Source organism: Hyaena hyaena, unplaced genomic scaffold (assembly GCF_003009895.1).
Source record: "Hyaena hyaena isolate Hyena2069 unplaced genomic scaffold, ASM300989v1 scaffold_136, whole genome shotgun sequence".
NCBI lineage: Eukaryota > Metazoa > Chordata > Mammalia > Carnivora > Hyaenidae > Hyaena > Hyaena hyaena.
The window spans coordinates 2,398,508-2,417,466 of NW_024080768.1; the positions used below are offsets into that span (position 1 = coordinate 2,398,508).

An 18,959-nucleotide genomic window follows, 5' to 3' on the forward strand; every position below is an offset into this window, starting at 1 on the left:
TAGTTACAGAGAGAGGGAGGCAAACCATAAGAGACTCTTAAATACTGAGAACTGAGAGTTGATGGAGGTGAGGAGAGGGGAAGGGTGGTGATGGACATGAAGGAGGGCACTTGTTGGGATGAGCATTGGGTGTTGTGTGGAACCCAATTTGACAATAAAGTATATTTTTTAAAAAAACGTAAATGTAGATGTGGGACTTAAGACCATAAAATTCTGAAAGACAACACAGACAGTGACTTCTTTGACATTGGTCATAGCAACTTTTTTCTAAATAGACCCCCTCAGGCAAGGGAAACAAAAACAAAAATAAATTATTTGGACTTTATCAAAATAAAAACAATCAACAAAACTAAAAGGCAACCTACAGATTGGAAGAAAGTATTTGCAAATGACATTTCTGATAAAGGGTTAGTATCCAAAATAAAGAACTTCTATAACTCAACATCCAAGAAAGAAATACTCCAATTAACAAATGGGCAGAGGACTTGAATACACATTTTTCCAAAGAAGGCATACAGATGAACAACAGACACAATTCCATTTATAATTGCACTGAATAGAATACAATACCTAGAAATAAACTTAAGTAAGGAGCTAAAAGACTGGTACTGTGAAATCTATAAAATAATGAAGAAAAAAACTTGAAAATGCCACATATGAATGAAGAGATAAACTATTCTCATGGATTCGAAGAATTGATATTGTTAAAATGTCCACAATACCCAAAGCAATCTGCTGATTCAAGGCAATCTTATTCAAAACACCAATATTATTTTTCACAGAACTGGAAAAAAATAATTCTAAAATTTGTATAGAACCACAATAGACCCTGGATAATCAAAGCAATCTTGAGAAACAAAAAACAAGCTGGAGGTATCACAATCATTGATTTCTAGCTATATTACAAAGCTAGAGTAATCAAATGTATGGTATTGGCACAAAAATGGACTCATACATCAATTGAACAGAGAGTCCAGAAATAGACCCATGCTTATATAGTCAATTAATATGCAAAGGCAGGGAGCAGATATTGGGGAATATATTGGAGAAAAATGGTCTTCAATAAATAGTTCTGTGAAAACTAAATAGCTATGTGCAAAACAATGAAAAAGGCCCAGTTTCTTACACCATACATAAAAACAAACTCAAAGTGGATCCCAGACCTAAATGTGAGACATGAAACCATCAAACCCCTAGAAGAAAACATAGGCAGTAATTTCTCCAACACTGGCCTTGGCAACATTTTTCTAGTTATGTCTCCTCAGGCAAGGGAAATAAAAGCAAACATAAACTATTGTGACTACACCAAAAAAAAATCATTTGGGGCATCTGGGTGGCTCAGTTGGTTAAGCCTCTGACACCTATTTTGGTTCAGGTCATGATCTCATGGTTAGTGAGATCAGAGCCCAGTACCAGGCTCTGTGCTGATGGTGAGGAGCCTGCTTGAGGTTCTGTCTCTTTCTCTCTGCCCCTCCCTGACCCCCTCTCTCTCTCTTTCTCTCAAAACAAATAAACTTAAAAAAAAAATCCTCTGTACAGTGAAGGAAACTATCAAACAATCAAAAAAACCCTACTGAATAGGAGAAGATATTTGCAAATGATACATCCAGTAAGGGGTTAATATCCAAAATATATAAAGAACTCATACAACTTAAACACTAAAAAAACCAAACAGTCCAAATAAAAAATGGGTAGAGGACTTTTTAAAAAAATGTTTATTTTTAGAGAGACAGAGTACAAGTGGGTGAGGGCAGAGAGGAAGAGAGACAAAGAATCTGAAGCATGCTCCAGGTTTTGAGCTTTTAGTACATAGCCCAATGTGGACTTGAACTCATGAACTAAGAGATCATGACCTGAGCTGAAGTCAGATGCTTAACGAACTGAGCCACCCAGGAGCCCCAATTTTTTAAAGATGTACAAATGGCCAACAGAGACATGAAAAAATGTTCCCTATCAGTAATATTCAGAGTAATGGAAACCCAAACCACAATGAGATATAACCCAACACCTATCAGAATGACTTGAATCAGAAAGACTAGAAATAAAAAGTGTTGGCTTTGATGTGGAAAAAAGGAACCTTTGTGTGCTGTTGGTGGGAATGTAAATTGGTATAGCCACTACAGAAAACAGTATGGATATTTCTTTAAAAATCACAAATAGACATACCCTATGGTCCTGTAATTTTCCTACTGGGTATTTACCCAAAGAAAATGAAAATAGTAATTCAGAATGGTATATGCATTCCTATGTTTACTGCAACACTATTTGTAACAGCCATGATATGGAAGCAACCCAAGCATCCATCAAAAGATGAATGGATAAAGAATATGTGATACACACACACACACACTTAACAAAATAATCACAGACATAGAGAATAAAGTGATGGTTGCTAGAAGGGAGGTGAGATGGAGGTACTGGTAAAATGGGTGAAGGGGAGTGGGAAACATGGGTTTCTAGTTATGGAATAAATAAATCATGGGGATGAAAGTCCGAGCATAGGGAATATAGTCAGTTGTACTGTAACAGCATTGTATGACAATAGATGGTAGCTACACTTGTGATGCACATAGGATAAATACAGAATTGTCAAATCACCATGTTGTACACTTGAACTTAATAAAGTATCATGTGTCAACTATATTTCAATAAAAAAGTTTTTAAAAGGTAGGCAATGTATAGCAACCTCAGTACTTGTATTTTTTTCTATGAATAGAAGAGCTAATGAGAGTGTTGATGTAAAGGGAGGAAGACAGTTGCCTTCTAATGGCTAGATGTGACATGGAATGGACAGAAAAGACTCAAGGGATGGAATCAAAAATCTAGTCAAGCGATACCTAGACTGAGGTGCTGAGTGTCTGCATTAAAGCAGAAATGAAGTTTGGGGAAAATGGGGTGATTACATGTTTTCTGAGCCCAGTGCTCAGTATTTTACAGTTGACTGTACCCTGAAAGTTCCTTTTCTTCATCTAAATCCTTTTCCTTACAGATCAGACGTTACAGTTGGTCTCAAAAGACAGCTTTGTTCCTTGCTATACAATTAAACTTGGGTTTCTTTTCTGAGCTGCTGCCATCTGCACACCTTATGTTATTGAGACACAAGACTGGTACATGCTATTTCTTACTGACAATGACATCAGAAATATGGATTCACCCTCTGCAGGACAGTGCTTCTGCCACTGCCCATGAAATAGAAGTCAAGAACTGAACAGAAAAAAGACATGAGACATAATTAGTTTTATCCACCATGAAGAAGTTATTTCACAAATAATGAGGCAGAACCTCTCCAATTTTAATAATAATGAACTGTATATCATTGAGGTGACTGAATCAAATTAATGTTAGCTACTGATAAAAAATAACATGATAATAAATGCAAGGGTATTTTCCCCCAGATGCCATTTAAACATATGATTTGAGAAGAATCAAGTTTAAATTCCTAACCAGCTATCTTCTTTCCTTTAGAGAATATAGTACACAGGGCTCTTTACAGGTCAACAGCTGAAATTATTTCTTCCTGAAGTGGAAAATGTTAGGGCAACAATAATAATGATAATGCATATGGTTAAGTGTAGAAACTGAGGTGAGAGTCCATCAAAAAATGGCTTAAGTCAGCCTCGTCTTTGCTAAACAGGCTCTGCAGATGGAGACAGCGACAAATACTCACATTCTTGTGTTCTATTGCCAATTCACTCCCTCGTCTGTTTCTCTGGACATTAATTACCAGGCTCCTCCCTTTGCCCTCACAAAGAAGCATTAAACTACTCATCAGACGGTAGGAAAAATGATAATCAGTGGCATCCTAGACATTTCATTACTCAAATAAGCATAAAATGATTATATGAAATCTCTAGGAAATTGAAGTGACCTTTTTTTTACTTTTAAAACTATACTTTGACTAATAGAAAGTCTGTTTTATTTAACATCATCTAATAGGAGCCCCTCAAACATATCTCTCTTCCTTGACCACAGTTATATATAATCTAGAGCATTATAAAATGTTCTTCTGATCTAAACTAGCAATTTGACTAGATTCATTATTCACTTTGAACTAATAAGATTATTTTTACATGTGATATTATTAACGGATTGCATAATATCCATCAGATAAAATACTAATACAATGTTGAAAGCAAGCAAATTAAGTCATCACAGGCCTAGGAAAGCAGTGACTGAGGCTGCCAGAATAGTCTGATTTGTAGTAAATTCATACTTCCATATGAAGTATAGCTTAAGTAGTGGCTCAGACTGTTTCTTCCTACTGTTATTTTTTGTGTGTTAAATAAATCTGTGAAGCCAACAAAGACTAACCAAATGTACAAATTTGAGCTTCTAATGAATACAATGACATTTAGAAGTCTCAAAGGTCACCCTCCTAACACTAAAGTAATTCCACTGAAGTCAAAAACAATTTAAAAATATTTAGAGAAAGGCCCAGGCAATGTCACTAGTATATATTGGCCAGAGGCAAAGGGTAAGGGGGATGAGGCAGAGATATTCCATATTTTATTATGTCAAATCAAGTGTAGCCTTCTCCTATTAGAAGCTATTTTTATTAAATAATTAAATAATTGTTTATAATTTCAATAATCATTAAAAATATTGTCACCCATAAGGTGATGTTTTGGCATTTCCATATATCTTACATAGTTTTACCAACAAATACCATGTTCAATCATTAAAATATCTCTGCTCATGTATTTGCATTTCCCATGGAAAAAAATTATAATAAAGTGATAGCTTACTGTTGTATAGCAGCATAATTTACAACTGCTTTACCTCTTTGGATTTTAAAACTCTCCCTACGAAGTTTGTAAGAAAAGCATTATTTCCCCAATTTGCAAATAAACCAAGACAGGAAGAAGCTGGTCCCAAATCACCTGTATTCAGCTTCAAAATCCAGGGATTTTTTTCTTTGAGCTTTGCTCTCCCTTGATTTGCCCTTTGTGTAGTAGGAAGGGCAGAAATGTCACCTCCCTTTAAAGAGGAGATTAAAATTGCAGTGGCAGAAACAGCAATGACCCCGGTGAAGAAAAGCCTCCTGACAAAATTCTGACTGGTCTTTTGATTTATTAAAAGCACTGCTTAGAGCAAAAGGGAATAAAACTTATACAATTTTTAATTTCCCTTTCAAAATTATGGAATCAGTCTGTTGAAACTGATTCTTATACGTAGGGGTAAAACATGAGCTGAGCTTAATGCTTGATCATGACTTAGCATTCAACATATTACATGTATATATTCCCACACATATGTATAGATGTACTTTTTGTTTCAAAAGGAATATAAACAAATCATCTTATCTTCAACACAGTATTTAAATACATTGCAAAACAGCATAGAACAAAAATGAATCACTCAACTCCCAAGGGTTAGATTTTATGACTGACTTAGGATAGATAATTAAAACAATGATAATCACAAAAATGAATCTGTCCTCCTTGACTATCTGCTAAGAATTAGGTCCACATCACTTTGACTTACACATGTAAATTTTATAATACCACTACCTTGCTTTGATGTAGTATTTTAATTTTTCAGCAGGCTCTCACATGCTAATGTACACTGTTACCCTTCTGGGTGTAATGAGAAAATCATCTTCCTGTCTCTGGGCCTCACCTTGTGAAGTCTGTCATTTCCATCATGATCATACACATCTGCTTGGCCAGCACAATTATATCATTGCCGCTGTCATCCCATTTGGCCACTTCGGCATCCAGCTTGCTTTTCTCTTGGTGGAATATCTCCACCTGCTCAGCTATTTTTGCCTTCTCCTCCTGCGGTAGTTGTGCCATGATGGCCTGTGTGGGTTACAGAAAAAGTGTGACTAATGATGACAAAGTAAATACAGACAGTAGGTTGACTCTGCCTTAAGTTAATGGCAGAGCCTGATACTGATGAGGTTTATAGGCTACCCCACCATTCCAGAAAAGTATGTTTTCTCCATCCCCAGGAAAGCAAAAGCAGAGAGTGATAACGTCCCCAAAATCCCCATCCATATTCCTATACACACACAAAAATAGAGAGATCCAAAAGGTACGTGCACATTGACAGTAACAGAACTTCTGTGTTGCTTTGATGACATATGTTTGTTCAAAAGAATCTATTCCTGTCAATTTTTATATTTGGTCTCAGAAAACTTTTACCAGATGAAAGAATGCACCTCTTTCAACACTGAAATCTGTTCAGAGAAGAAAAGAAAAAGGAAAAAAGAAGGCTTTCTGTCACTGGAAAGGAGAAGAATTTTAAATAATTCACTGAGCATCTAAGTGGGGTGGAGAGACTTTCCATGAGTGTTAATGAAGGAATACATTATTAGATACCAAACAATCCCCTAACCCAAGGCATTTCAGGAATGGCATACCTGTTCCCAGCCCTCTTCCATCCCCCTATGGAAATTCTGAGATAACCATGGCTCCCTGCAGAGCCTATTAGTACATAGAAGTTATGATGGGATAAAATATAGGTTTAGGAAGTAAAGATCAGCTTTCAAAAGTTGCTTGGTAAGGAAATGTAGAAAAGCAAGAACTACAGCTGATCTTCATTATTCACAGAATCTTTCTTTCCAAATTTTTCTATTCTCTAAAATTTATTGGCAACCCAAAATCAATACTTGTGGTGCTTTTTGGTCATTCACAGACATGCAGACAGTTGCAAAAAATTGGATTCACCTGACAGGCCTATTCACAGATATGGTTGAACAAGAAATTCTCTGTCTTTGTTTCAGCACTGAACAAGGGGTCCCTTCTGTGGTCTATTTGGTGCCATATTTTCCACATATTTGTACTTTTTATTGGTAATTTTGCTGTCTAACATAGCCCCCAATCATAGTGCTCAAATGCTCTCTAGTGTCCCAAAGCACAGAAAGGCTGCGATGTGCCTTATGGAGAAACATACATGTATTAGACAAGCTTCATTCAGGCATGAACTATAGTGTTCTTGGCCATGAGTTCCATGATAATGAATCAAAACTATAAAGCGTCTGAAAGGAAGCATTCATTAAACAAGATTCTTTATTGATTGGTTGAAATAAAATGTTGAGAGTAGGAGTTTTGAGGAACCTAACACTTTATTTCCTCTAGAAGCCATGACTCCACAGTTTCTAATTAAGTGTTCATGGTGACTTTATAGAATATAAGTACCACAAATAAAGCCAGTCAACTGTATTTGGTAAACACCATGTATGTAGCAAGCCCTGGATGCAATGTCTGGAATCATCTCATTGCATCTTCATAGAACCATGTGCAACCTGTTTCATAGAAAGGAGCATGTGGATAAGTATGACAGTACTAGTAACCCTCTGGTTCTGGGATATGTGTGTTCACCAATGAGAGCATGATTTGGGGAACTTAAAACTTTTGCAAAGGACAAGTAAAAATCACATATACAAGAAAACTCTGCTTCCTAAATTTTAAAGTTCCTCCCAATATAAACGAACTGTTGGGAAGAAAGGTTGTTGATTTCTAATAAAATTATCAATGGACATGAGCTCAGAAAAACTGGGTTCAATGGGCTCTGTCAGTGACTTAGGTTAAGACCTAATTGCTCTTGGATCATATCCTTAACTTCTTCAGATCTAAGAACAGTAAAAAATTACCTTCGAGTATTACGGTGGACAGCAAATGAAATAACAAAGGTGTTGTGTTTTGTCCAAAAAACCAAATGAAAGTATCTATGGGATTATTGTTAATATATTACAATCATGCCTATATTAGTTTTCCTTTCTAGCTACCCTTTAAGCTCATTACTTAGTTGCCATGAAAGAGAAGGGATGGGCCCAGAGTCTATGTGGCTATAAATAGAAGATTGACATGATTCCTTGAGTACAGAAATGTATGCCAGGTACTGTGCTAAGAGGCTTTTGTATGGAAAAAAAAAAAAAAACCCAAAAAACAAAAAAAACCCCTCCTAATTTAATCATTCTACCAGATTAATACTATTATTACTCCTATTCTGTTAATGATGACACTAAGACCCAGAGAAATTAAATTCTCAATATTATACAACTAATAAGCTGTATATATAGGATTCAAACCCAGGTCCATTAACACCATGCTTCACTACTGTGCACAGGTGGATCACTGTGCACACCATACAGGTTAGACACTACACAATATTCCCATTCCAGTGGGGCAAGTATTGCTGAAATCACAAGCATTGTTCACTAGGATGAACAACCTAGAGATGAGGCTTTATCTGCCAGAGTAAGGTATGTCTTTGTCTGATTTACATAAAGGCACCCTCAGATTAGCAGCTGAAGAGATACATCTTAGTAATACACAGCCATGTTTACTAACTTCCATGCATGGACATGTGTGACTTTATATAACCAGCATGTGAGTGTCTGTATACGTATGCAAGTGTGCATGTGCATATACACAAATTACAAGCCATATTTAAAAAGTCAGACTGGTATAAATACCATATGGTTAAAATATTCCAAACACTGTATTTTTGAAAAATATTTTAAAGCACTTTAAAAACTATCAGAAAAGGTGGTTAATATACCAAAGAGTTGATTATAAATTCAAATATGAAATACTGTACTAATAACAAGGCAGAGATAGGTCTGGATTTGCAGAAGTTAAATATGCACTTTTTTCCTGAAGCATCCCTGTCTGATGATCTGATCTCTTCTAGAATAATTTTTCACCCTCATACAAAACTGATATTCATGTTTTACTTCGACCTCAGAAGTCCTAACCAGCATCATGTAAATCATCCATTAGCTGCTTTTCTGTAGAAGAATCTGTAAAACTTACCCACCAGATCTCCAGACTCTATATTCAAAGATTTTATTTTTTTTAATGTTTTATTTATTTCTAGGAGAGAGAGAGACAGCGTGAGAAGGGGAGGGTCAGAGAGAGAGGGAGTCACAGACTGAAACAGGCTCCAGGCTCTGAGCTGGTAGTCAGCACAGAGCCCGATGCGGGGCTCAAACCCACAAACCGCGAGATCATGACCTAAGCGAAAGTCGGACGCTTAACCAACTAAGCCACCCAGGTGCCCCTCCAGACTCTATATTCAATACCCAGATGGAAAGCAATGACACTTTCATTGTCTCAAAAGGGTTAATTTATGCATTGAAGGATGTACACTTTTCTTTCAACTCTATCGCATGAACTTCAATTGTATAACTTAGGATTTTAGTATTAACTGTTTGTTCTAGTATCTAATTCCTATTGATTACCTACTTCTGACTTCTCTCTGAGCTTCCTTAGGGTAGAGGCCTCAGCATCCTGCACAGTAGAAGTTCAATAAATATCTTCTGATTGACTGTGAAACCATTTTTCCACCCACTGCATCAACATAGTTCAAGAGAAGTTACGAGAACTGATAAACATCTTCTAAGGGCACAATTCTGAAGGAAAAAAAAAAAAGGCTCCTTCAAAGCAGATTTGCAAAAGAAGATGTTATCTTGACTCGGGTTGCTAAACCCACATAATGCACTTAATGGTGTGTGACTTGGGTGCAAGTATCATTACATTTGCTTCTGCTCATGTAGCTATCAATGAGCCAAAGTCTTTTCCTAAATATTCTTAAAATGCTCCTGGCTTTCAAAAATTCATAATTGACCTTTTCTGAAACTGGAATTTTAAAAAAAGGTTATCTATAAACAGTAGATCACAAACTGCAAAATTTGCAAGTTAATCAAATTAAAATTCAACACATGAGTTTTAATTAGGTCTTATCAATGTAACTCAGCACTTTGAAATGTTAACATATTAAAGTCATTCTAGCTAGGAAAAAAAAAGGATGACTACAATGAAATCAGGCTGAATACAAATATATAACATGCAATTATTCATCCCCTCAAACTAAGGTAACATGAGAAAAATGATTTCATGGCTACGAGGAAAGGGAACGAATCAGCTTTCTGTTTCTATAATGTGATCACCTGGGATGGTCTCAGAGTTTCTGCAGGTTCTATGCAAAGTAGCCAAGCACAACTCCACACTGGCTTATGGAGGGCCCCAAGTTGTGGCATCAGAGACTTGAATCCACAAAACTTCCTGCTTTCTAATCCCTGGCTCCCAACTTTTCTTCTGAAGAACAGACCTTTTTTGTGTGTGATTGAAGTTATAAACTCTACTTATTAAACCAAAGTGCAAATCACTCTGGCCAGAATTTTTTTTCAATCTAAATCTCAGGAGCTTTAGATACGATTATTTTTCCAATCTCAAAGACAAAAAAATTACTTTTGAAGTCTATGGGCCTCCAAACTGACAAGTGTTAGTTCCTTAAACCAGAACAAGACTCTAACATTTAGGGTTCTAGTACGTATTTATAAATAAATGATTAAAAGGGCTAAAACTCAATGTGTCCATTTCTGCTCACTTGGTTTTAAAGCAGAATAATAAATATAAGTAGTTGAAGAGTGGGTCCTTTGACTTTTACCAGTCTCAGGCCCTGAAATAAATAGGAAAATTGAGGTAATTATCCCATTAACTTAAGTAAAAACTTTCATGATTTCCTAAATTGTCCAAGCTCTTTTCGGTTAAATCACTTGTCCAGCCTTGTAATGAAGAATTTCTTTATGCTATAAGCATCATCATCATCATCATCATCATCTTTATCAGCTTCACATTATGTGACACATCTTATGATACAAATTTTATCAAGCAGTTCTAATGATGTCATGAGGTGGGGGCGGGGGAAGAAGGAAAAAGAGATAAAGCCTAGAGAGGTTAAGAAAGTTGCCCAAAGACTCACAGCTTGGTCAAGATCATATTTAAAATCAGGTCTGTATGACTCCAAATTATATATTCCACCACCAAAGTTAAGTGTCTAAAAGTTGTCGATGACCAATTTTAACTACATCAACCTGTGAAGAAGCAGTTTTTAAGATATCATGTCTAGGATCATAGGATCTGATTACTCCTACATTTTAGCAGGGCATGATAATTCTCTGCCTCTCCTTCTCTCAGAAAACACTGTGGAGAAGCAACAGATAGAGACACAAAAAGGAAATAAACTATCTAATTTCAGAATTTGGGAGCAATGTTGGAGTAGGTACTAAAAGCTTTTCTCCTACCTTAACCTCCTTATAGATTAATTTACCCTTTTAGAGAGGAAGAATTTATCTGAATGAGAACAAATTAGGCCGTTAACAGGGAAGGACTGGCTGCTGCAAAGGGCAACTACCTCTGTCAAAGACAACTTTTGTCTCCTTCACAATTTTGACCAAGTTAACACACTTCTCTGGTCAAAAGTTCGACCATCTGTCATCTCAGCAATTCAATGCACCCTCTTATTTCCAACTTACAGCCATAATTCTAGGTCTCTGATTTGTCATCATATAATTACAGACAAAAATAGGCTGACTCAATAACTAATGCTGTCTGCTGCAAGTTAATCACACAGACTACATGATGGATCTCAAAGACAAACCACCAAGTACTGGATTGTAGGAGTACTTTGTTCTTACTATCCTGTACCATGTTCATAATTCATGCAGAAAAACCTTTAAAAAAAACACTATTGTCTTTCCCCTATTGGGTGAAAAAAATAATAGATGATATAGACAGGTGCCATCTGACTTCTGTTTTCACCCATCTGAATTGACTTGATATCTAATGTAAGATGAATGAAATGGAAGTACAATGGGACTACATTCTTGTAAAAAATGGGACTAATCATGCCATTTTGACAAGATGGTGATTATCAAGTACCATAAGGGTTATACAATATGCCTTGGTCTTTGGGACAAGACACCGGGCTGTATCAATACTGAGTTGCATTTAGTCAATCAAACTGACTCTGAATTGATTAATGTTTGATGAATTATTCAAATTTTCCCTTTATCATGGACACAAAAATCCTGGTTTTATTTAATTCCAAAGAGATATTGACCTGCTGGATCAAGTGATTTAGTGTTATTCTAAAACAGGCTCAAAAGCCTCCCAGCTTAACAAATTTATCAATTTTCAACATTGGTAGGAGTAGGGGGAGGGAGAGGGATTACAGTCCACAAAAGATTTGCCAAGTAGGGGGCTTCATATTCTTTTGTGTACTTTTCTACTATCACTAATCTGTGATATCTAATGATTTCTCTTCCAAAGGATGACAATTTTCAGTCATCCTTTATTGAGCACTTAATATATATCAGGTATTAAGTTCATTGTGTTTATTATTTTACAAATATTAAGTAATTAAATCTCAAAAGAATTTTATCAAATAAGTCTATTATTCACATTTTACAGACAATAGGACTGAAGCTCAGAAATTAAGCAACATGTAATGGAGGCTGGTCCTCACTCCACTTTTTACAATTCAAAACCAAGTCTGTCTGAACCAAAGCCAGTGCATCCTTAATATTCTGGTTTTTACCTTTATATTTCCCCTGTCAATGTCCATCTATATAAATTTATGAATCACTTCATTGTTGGATGAGACTATCAGGGCACAAAGCATGAAAGAGAAATCGGGTTATAAGTACAAAGATTTTCTTGACTCAACATAAGGCTTAGTCTTCTTTGAATCCTGTTTATTTTAACCTCTGTCTACCCTCCTTTCACAATTCCTAAACCAATTTGAGCTTTCTGGGGTTTCCTGATCTCTGTCCTAAATTACTCAAACTCATGCTTCCTATACAAACTCAGGCTTCCTATATATTATTTTCCCTGAAGTAAAACTTAACAGAGAATTAAAATATTCTAATTAGAATATAGTAAGGACTCAATCTATTGAGTGAGATTGTTTTACCCTATAAAAACTGAGTATTTAAAGGGAGGTTAATCAGGGCAGCTGGGTGGCTCAATTGGTTAAGTGTCTGACTTCAGCTCAGGTCACAATCTCACTGTTGGTGAGTTCAAGCCTTACATTGGGCTCTGTGCTGACAGCTCAGAGCCTGGAGCCTGCTTCAGACTCTGTGCCTCCCTCTCTCTGCCCCTCTCTCACTCATTCTCTTTCTATGTCAAAAATAAATAAACATTTCTAAAATTGTTTTAAAAAATAAAGGAGGAAAATCTAACCCCCTTATATAATCTCCAGAGATTTAATCTCTTGAAACTTGCCTTGACCACCCACATTTGCCCTCAAGGAGATACAGTTAATAAGATTGGTCAGAATCCTCTTAGAAAAACTATTATTGGTAGATAGTGTCATTGAGTGTTCAGGAGTGTTCAAATGGCCGCCAGAACAATAATCTTTCTGTTGCTTCCAGCTCCGTGCCTTAAACTGGCATATTTCTAGTATGTCTATATAATTCCTTTTTCTATCATATGGCAGACAGATCTAGGGCTACCACCTTTGCCATAAGCAAGTATCAGGGAGAGGGAGAGGAAGTTATTTCTCTATTCTAATGGCCTTGAACCAGTTTCAAAGGTGTGGTCTTATTCACCAGAGACCCTAGGCCAGAACATGGAACAGAGTATGGAGCCCATAACAAAGTGATAGTTAACTTTCATTTTCTATTTTCCGTTTGTCCTTGCCTCTTGTGTTAATAAGCTTGGTGACCTCAAGCAGAACTGTGGTGTCTATGCCAATCCAAGATCTGAGCATTCCTGTTCCTTAGCTGTTGAACTGTTTATTCATGATCCCAACCCAATAAAGTCAACTCTACTCTAAAACTGTCTGCACTGATGTGACCACTAAGTTTCAAGTGATGGAGAGAAAATGGAGTTAATAGGAATCAGAAGCACTGGTGGTTATTTCCATTGGATAAAATATGAATTGCTAAAAACAACCACAGGTGAGAGGGCAGATTTCTGAGCTATAAATCTCTGGGATCCCAAGAGTCTGGTCAGAAATCCCCTTAAATCAATGTGGTATAAATAGCCCCAGCACATGAAACCCAAGTCCTGGATATCCACTCACCCGTGCACTCTGCCCTGCAATGAGCTGGTCGTCCTCGGTCTGAACACTTGTCCGACTGCGCACATCATAATCCTCCTGCTCAAAGTCAGAGTCATCCTCTAGTTCTTCTGGGGTCTAAAGGTACAAAGGAAAAGAGAAGAATCAGCATATTCTAAATTTATAACCTTCAACCCCACCCATATATTTTGTGACTGACAAGGCTAAGTAGCTCCCAGGAAAGAGAGCTTGTAGGCAATTACACATAGGGGGTTACAGAGGAGGGTTGGCTAAAATGGAGTCAGAAAAATCTAGCTGCCCCAATTTACCTTTTAAATATATATATACTTTATTTCTTCCTCTTGTAGGTATCAAAAGTCTATTTAACTCTTTCTATATCATGCTTTCTAGTTTTAAGAAAAATTATATTTGTTTTTTCCAACCATAGAAATCTACTTTAAGATAGAAAATCACCATCACCAACAGAAATTGTACCTATAAGTGGTCTACAATGCCCTTTTTGCTCTATTTCCAGTCTTTTTCAGTCTTGATAAGCAAAAAGAAATCCTCTCCAAGCCAATGGTTAGTCCAGATGAAATATGTGATGTGGTCACTAAATTGTATGCTATACAGGTTGCAGCTATAGATTCCAGGCTCAAAACTGCCTGAATATGAACCCCTGTGTTACCACTGGCAAAATCTCTTAACTCTGGTTTCCTCCCTTGTGAACTGGTATTGATAAAAGTTGCTCTATGATTTTTGTGAAGATTAAGTAATATTCTTTGTGTAGAGTGTCTAGTATATAAGAGGCTTTTAAAAAATGTTCACCATTATGATTTAACAGGATTTTGAAATCAATTCAAACACAATTTACCTTTTTAAAAAGTAAAGCTACCAATTACTACAAAACTACAAAGCATTAAATAACTTTCATACATAGTATCAATTTAGCTAAAACTAAGCACAGTGAAATAAGGATCATTCTCTATTTAGAGATAAGAGCACCAAGGTTCCGAGAAACAACATGTCCAATGTCCCTAACCCAGTTAATAACAGAATTAGAATTTAGACACAAATACCCACATCTGTCTAACTTTCTCACCTTATAAATCAGATAAGAATTGCAGCTATGGGATGGCTTTAAAAGTTAGTAGTTACATGAAGATCTTGTCCCATGTCAAAAAAAAAAGATATGAATTAATCTATGAACCCAGAAATAAAAATACTCTCCATCTTTAATAACCATAATAAACAATATGCATTAAGTACTTTTCATATACTAATGCTTATTTTCTCTAAGCACTTTAAATATACCAATTCATACTATTTTTTTTCTTGCATAGTTTATTGTCAAATTGGGTCCCATACAACACCCAATGCTCATCCCAACAAGTGTCCTCCTCCAGGCTCATCACACCCCTTCCCCTCTCTCCTACTCCCATCAGCCCTCAGTTCATTCTCAGCATTCAAGAGTCTTTCATGGTTTGTCTCCCTCCCTCTCCCCAACTATTTTTCCCCTTCTTCTCCCCCATGGTCCTCCATTAAGTTCCTCCTAATCCTCCTATACGTGCAAACATATGGTAGCTGTCCTTCTCTGACTTATTTTGCTCAGCATAACACCCTCAAGTTTCATCCATGTTGCTACACGTGGCCAGATTCATTCTTTCTCATTGCCATGTAGTATTCCACTATATAGATAAACCACATCTTCTTGATCCATTCATCAATTGATAGACACTTAGGCTCTTTCCATGTTTTGGCTATTGTTGAGAGTGCTGCTATGAAAATTAGGGTCCATGTGCCCCTATGCATCAGCAATACTGTATCCCTTGGGTAAATTCCTAGCAGTGCTATTGCTGGGTCATAGGGGAGTTCTATTGTTAAATTAATGAGGAACCTCCACACTGTTTTCCAGAGGGGCTGCACCAGTTTACATTCCCACCAACAGTGTAGGAGGGTGCCCATTTCTCCATATCCTCACCAGCATCTAGAGTCTCCTGATTTGTTCATTTTAGCCACTCTGACTGGCGTGAGGTTCATACCATTTTCTTAACAGTCCTATCATGGAGATACTATTTTCTCCACTTTACAGATAAAAAAAACTGAGGTGTGAGATATTATACCTGCTCAAGACCCTCTAAATCTTGCAGCATGTGCTTTAGACTATGATCTCTGTTAATTCTAAGAAGAAGAATTTGGAGGGGGTAAGGATGGTTCACAAAGGGGACACAGGGCATTAGTGTGACATTCTTAGATCAATGATCGTTAGACTGAGAGCTGACAGTCACCCACAAATGGCTTCTTGGCACACAGTACCACCACCTCCTAGGACTCTGTGTTTCAAAAGGAAGAAATAGACCACAGCAGTACCAATGATACAGTTGCCTATTCCCCATCCAAAAGGGTACATTTTTATTCTGCTGGTTTGTTTGGCTACCTCAATGTAATTAATCAGGTGTGGTTATTGATGAAGCCTTGAGATTGGTCAGACAGGCATAAAATGGGGTCTTCATGCCAATATCACATTATGCGTTGTAATTTTCCAAGCTTTGGCATATCTTTCTTGTTTTCCTTCTTTCTTTCCATCAACCCTATTAATATTCACCCAGTCATCTACAGATGTTCAGTTTTCTTTCACAGAATTATTAAAAGAAAGAGGGAAGAAAGAGGTTTTGTTCCCATACTTTATTAACTAAAGCAGGGGTGGGGTGGGCAGAACCTGGTTCAAATAACTGGTTGTATTTTCATTGTGGACAGAGACAGTAATGTCTGATCATTTTTCACTCTTCTGGAATGTACTGCAGAACAATTACAGCAAGCTGGTAAATTCTGCTGACAGATGAGATGACAAGATTACAAGTGCTTTTCATCATTAGTTTTTCAAAAGGAGAGAGAAAAGTAAAATGAAAAACCTCACTCAACAGAAAAAAGGGAAAATATGACAGTGCCTATAGTACTGTGTCCAAACATTTCAATGATCTGTGTGTTTAGTAGATGAGTCAATGACAAACACAACCTGGCATCATAAGGTATTTAATAATGATGAGCTTTCATTCAAGTGACTATGGCTCAGGAACCAAAACAAACTTTAAAACCGAAAAAACACACACACACACACACACACACACACACAACCAAACAAAATAAAACAAAAAAACCTGGATGTGGACCTAGGGAACTGGAATGTTTCTGGCCTAACTCTGTCACTCATAAGCTCTGTGCCTTTGGCAAGTCACATATAGTTTTTCTGCTTCTCTATCTCCTCACTCATAAAATGGAGACATAATCCCTATTTGTCCTGTCTGCCTCTCAGGATTGTAGGATAAAACATACATGAAAATGCTTTGTAAATTATAACACTGAACTAAAGGAATATGTGATAGTGATTATTATTATGCTTAATAAAATATATACCTATTAACAACTGCAATGATAATAATAATGGAAATAATTTTTACCAACCACTATAGGCCAACCATTCAGCTAAAGGATTTACTCCATATAAAAACCTAATGAAAAAAATTGAATGCCCATCTTACAGACATATAAACAGACTCAGAGTTAAGTCAGTTTTCCAGGGTGTTATACCTAGCAGGTTGAGGGGGCTCAGGGCTTATGCTTTTAACCATCACAAGTAACACCAGGCAAGTGGGTGAGCTTAAAATATTTTCTTGTGCCTTAATCATACAGCAAACCCATCCAAGTCACCCATATAAATAGTTCTGTGTGGGGTGCCTGGGTGGCTCAGTCTGTTGAACATCTGACTCTTGATCTCATCTCAGGTTGAGAACCCAGTGTCAAGGGATCAAGCCCATGTCAGGCTCTGAGCTGAGCATGGACCCTGCTTAAGATTCTCTCTCTCCCCTCTTCTCTCCAGCTCTCCACCTCTAAAAAGAAAAAGTTGTATGCATGTGCAGTTTGCTAATTGCATGTAAATACTGATTTTATTTGAATTACTCATTTTAAAAAGTATCAGTCTTCTGTTTCAGTTGGTCAAAGACCCCTATACATTAAAGGAGAAATGGAAAGGGGCACCTGGGTGGCTTAGTCGGTTAAGCGTCCGACTTTCGCTTAGGTCATGATCTCGTGGTTCGTGGGTTCGAGCCCTGCGTCCGGCTCTGTGCTGACTGCCAGCCCAGAGCCTGGAGCCTGTTTCAGTCTGTGACTCTCTCTGACCCTCCCCTGCTCACGCTGTCTCTCTCTCTCTCCTAGAAATAAATAAAAATATTTAAAAAAAATTTTTTTTAAGGAGAAATGGAAAAATAGTGAAGGCCTGAAAATGGGCCCAGAGATAATAGGACCTGTATCATTAGTAGTCTTATAGAGTAAAAAGAATAACCAAAATGTGTAATTCCTTGGATTAGAGGCTGGAGACTGAAGGTTAAACCTCAATTCTGCCCTCCTGTGCTCCTAGGGAAGACCTTTTCACAATAATCAAAAACCACTTTGGGTCTACTTTTGGTTCCCTAGGTCTATTATCTGTTAGACTGCAAAAGTGGGTTTAATTTGAAAACATGACACACTTAAAGTATTTGGCCTCTAAAATCTGCCCCCTGTAAGAGTCTATGAGACTAACTTGTGTCTATTACAGAGACCCAAGAAAATCATGTGCTTGTCCAGGGTCACACCACATGCGAGTTGCAGAACAGGATCAATCTACCTGTCTCTGACTCCCAATCAAATGCTCAATCTCTTCTACAACAGTTTCTGGAAAGAAGCAAAATCAGAAAAGACAGAAGGATTTAGAGTTTTTTTTTCAGCAGGACACATGAAAAATATATTGGGGAATATTTAAAATAAAGGCTCAAATGTGTATGAGAGTTTCATTAGGAACAGAAAGATGAGAAGGACATGGAGATGCAACAGGAGAGTTCAAGTGGTGCATGAAGAAGGATTTCCCAAACAGGATGCTATACCACTGGAGTGGAGAAAATACAGTTACATTTCCCTAAAGTCAATGTAGAACAAAATGCCCTCAGTCAGGACTGATTGACCACTGACATCTCTATCCTGAGTCATTCTGAAAGCCTTTTGACTGATCTCCTTGCTTCGGTTTTTCCCCCATACATTCTGCTCTCAGGGTGAAGATCCCTGTAAGATCTAAGTCAGTTTAGAACACGTTGATGGCTCCTATCTCATTCAGCATAATCCTTAGTCTGCACCTG

At 37.1% G+C, this 18,959-nt stretch overlaps 1 protein-coding gene across 3 annotated transcripts in view; it reads right to left on the reverse strand.

Annotated features, from left to right (window-relative positions):
- The window catches only part of CTNNA2 (catenin alpha 2), a 964,097-nt gene that overhangs the window by 60,143 nt on the left and 884,995 nt on the right, over positions 1-18,959 (reverse strand). For all 3 annotated transcript variants that reach the window (XM_039238114.1, XM_039238113.1, XM_039238115.1), the window contains exons 13-14: positions 13,819-13,932; positions 5,620-5,801 (exon numbers count right to left, since the gene is read on the reverse strand). In XM_039238114.1, coding sequence (XP_039094045.1) covers positions 5,620-5,801; positions 13,819-13,932 — 296 coding nt within the window. The remainder of the gene's footprint in view (positions 1-5,619; positions 5,802-13,818; positions 13,933-18,959) is intronic.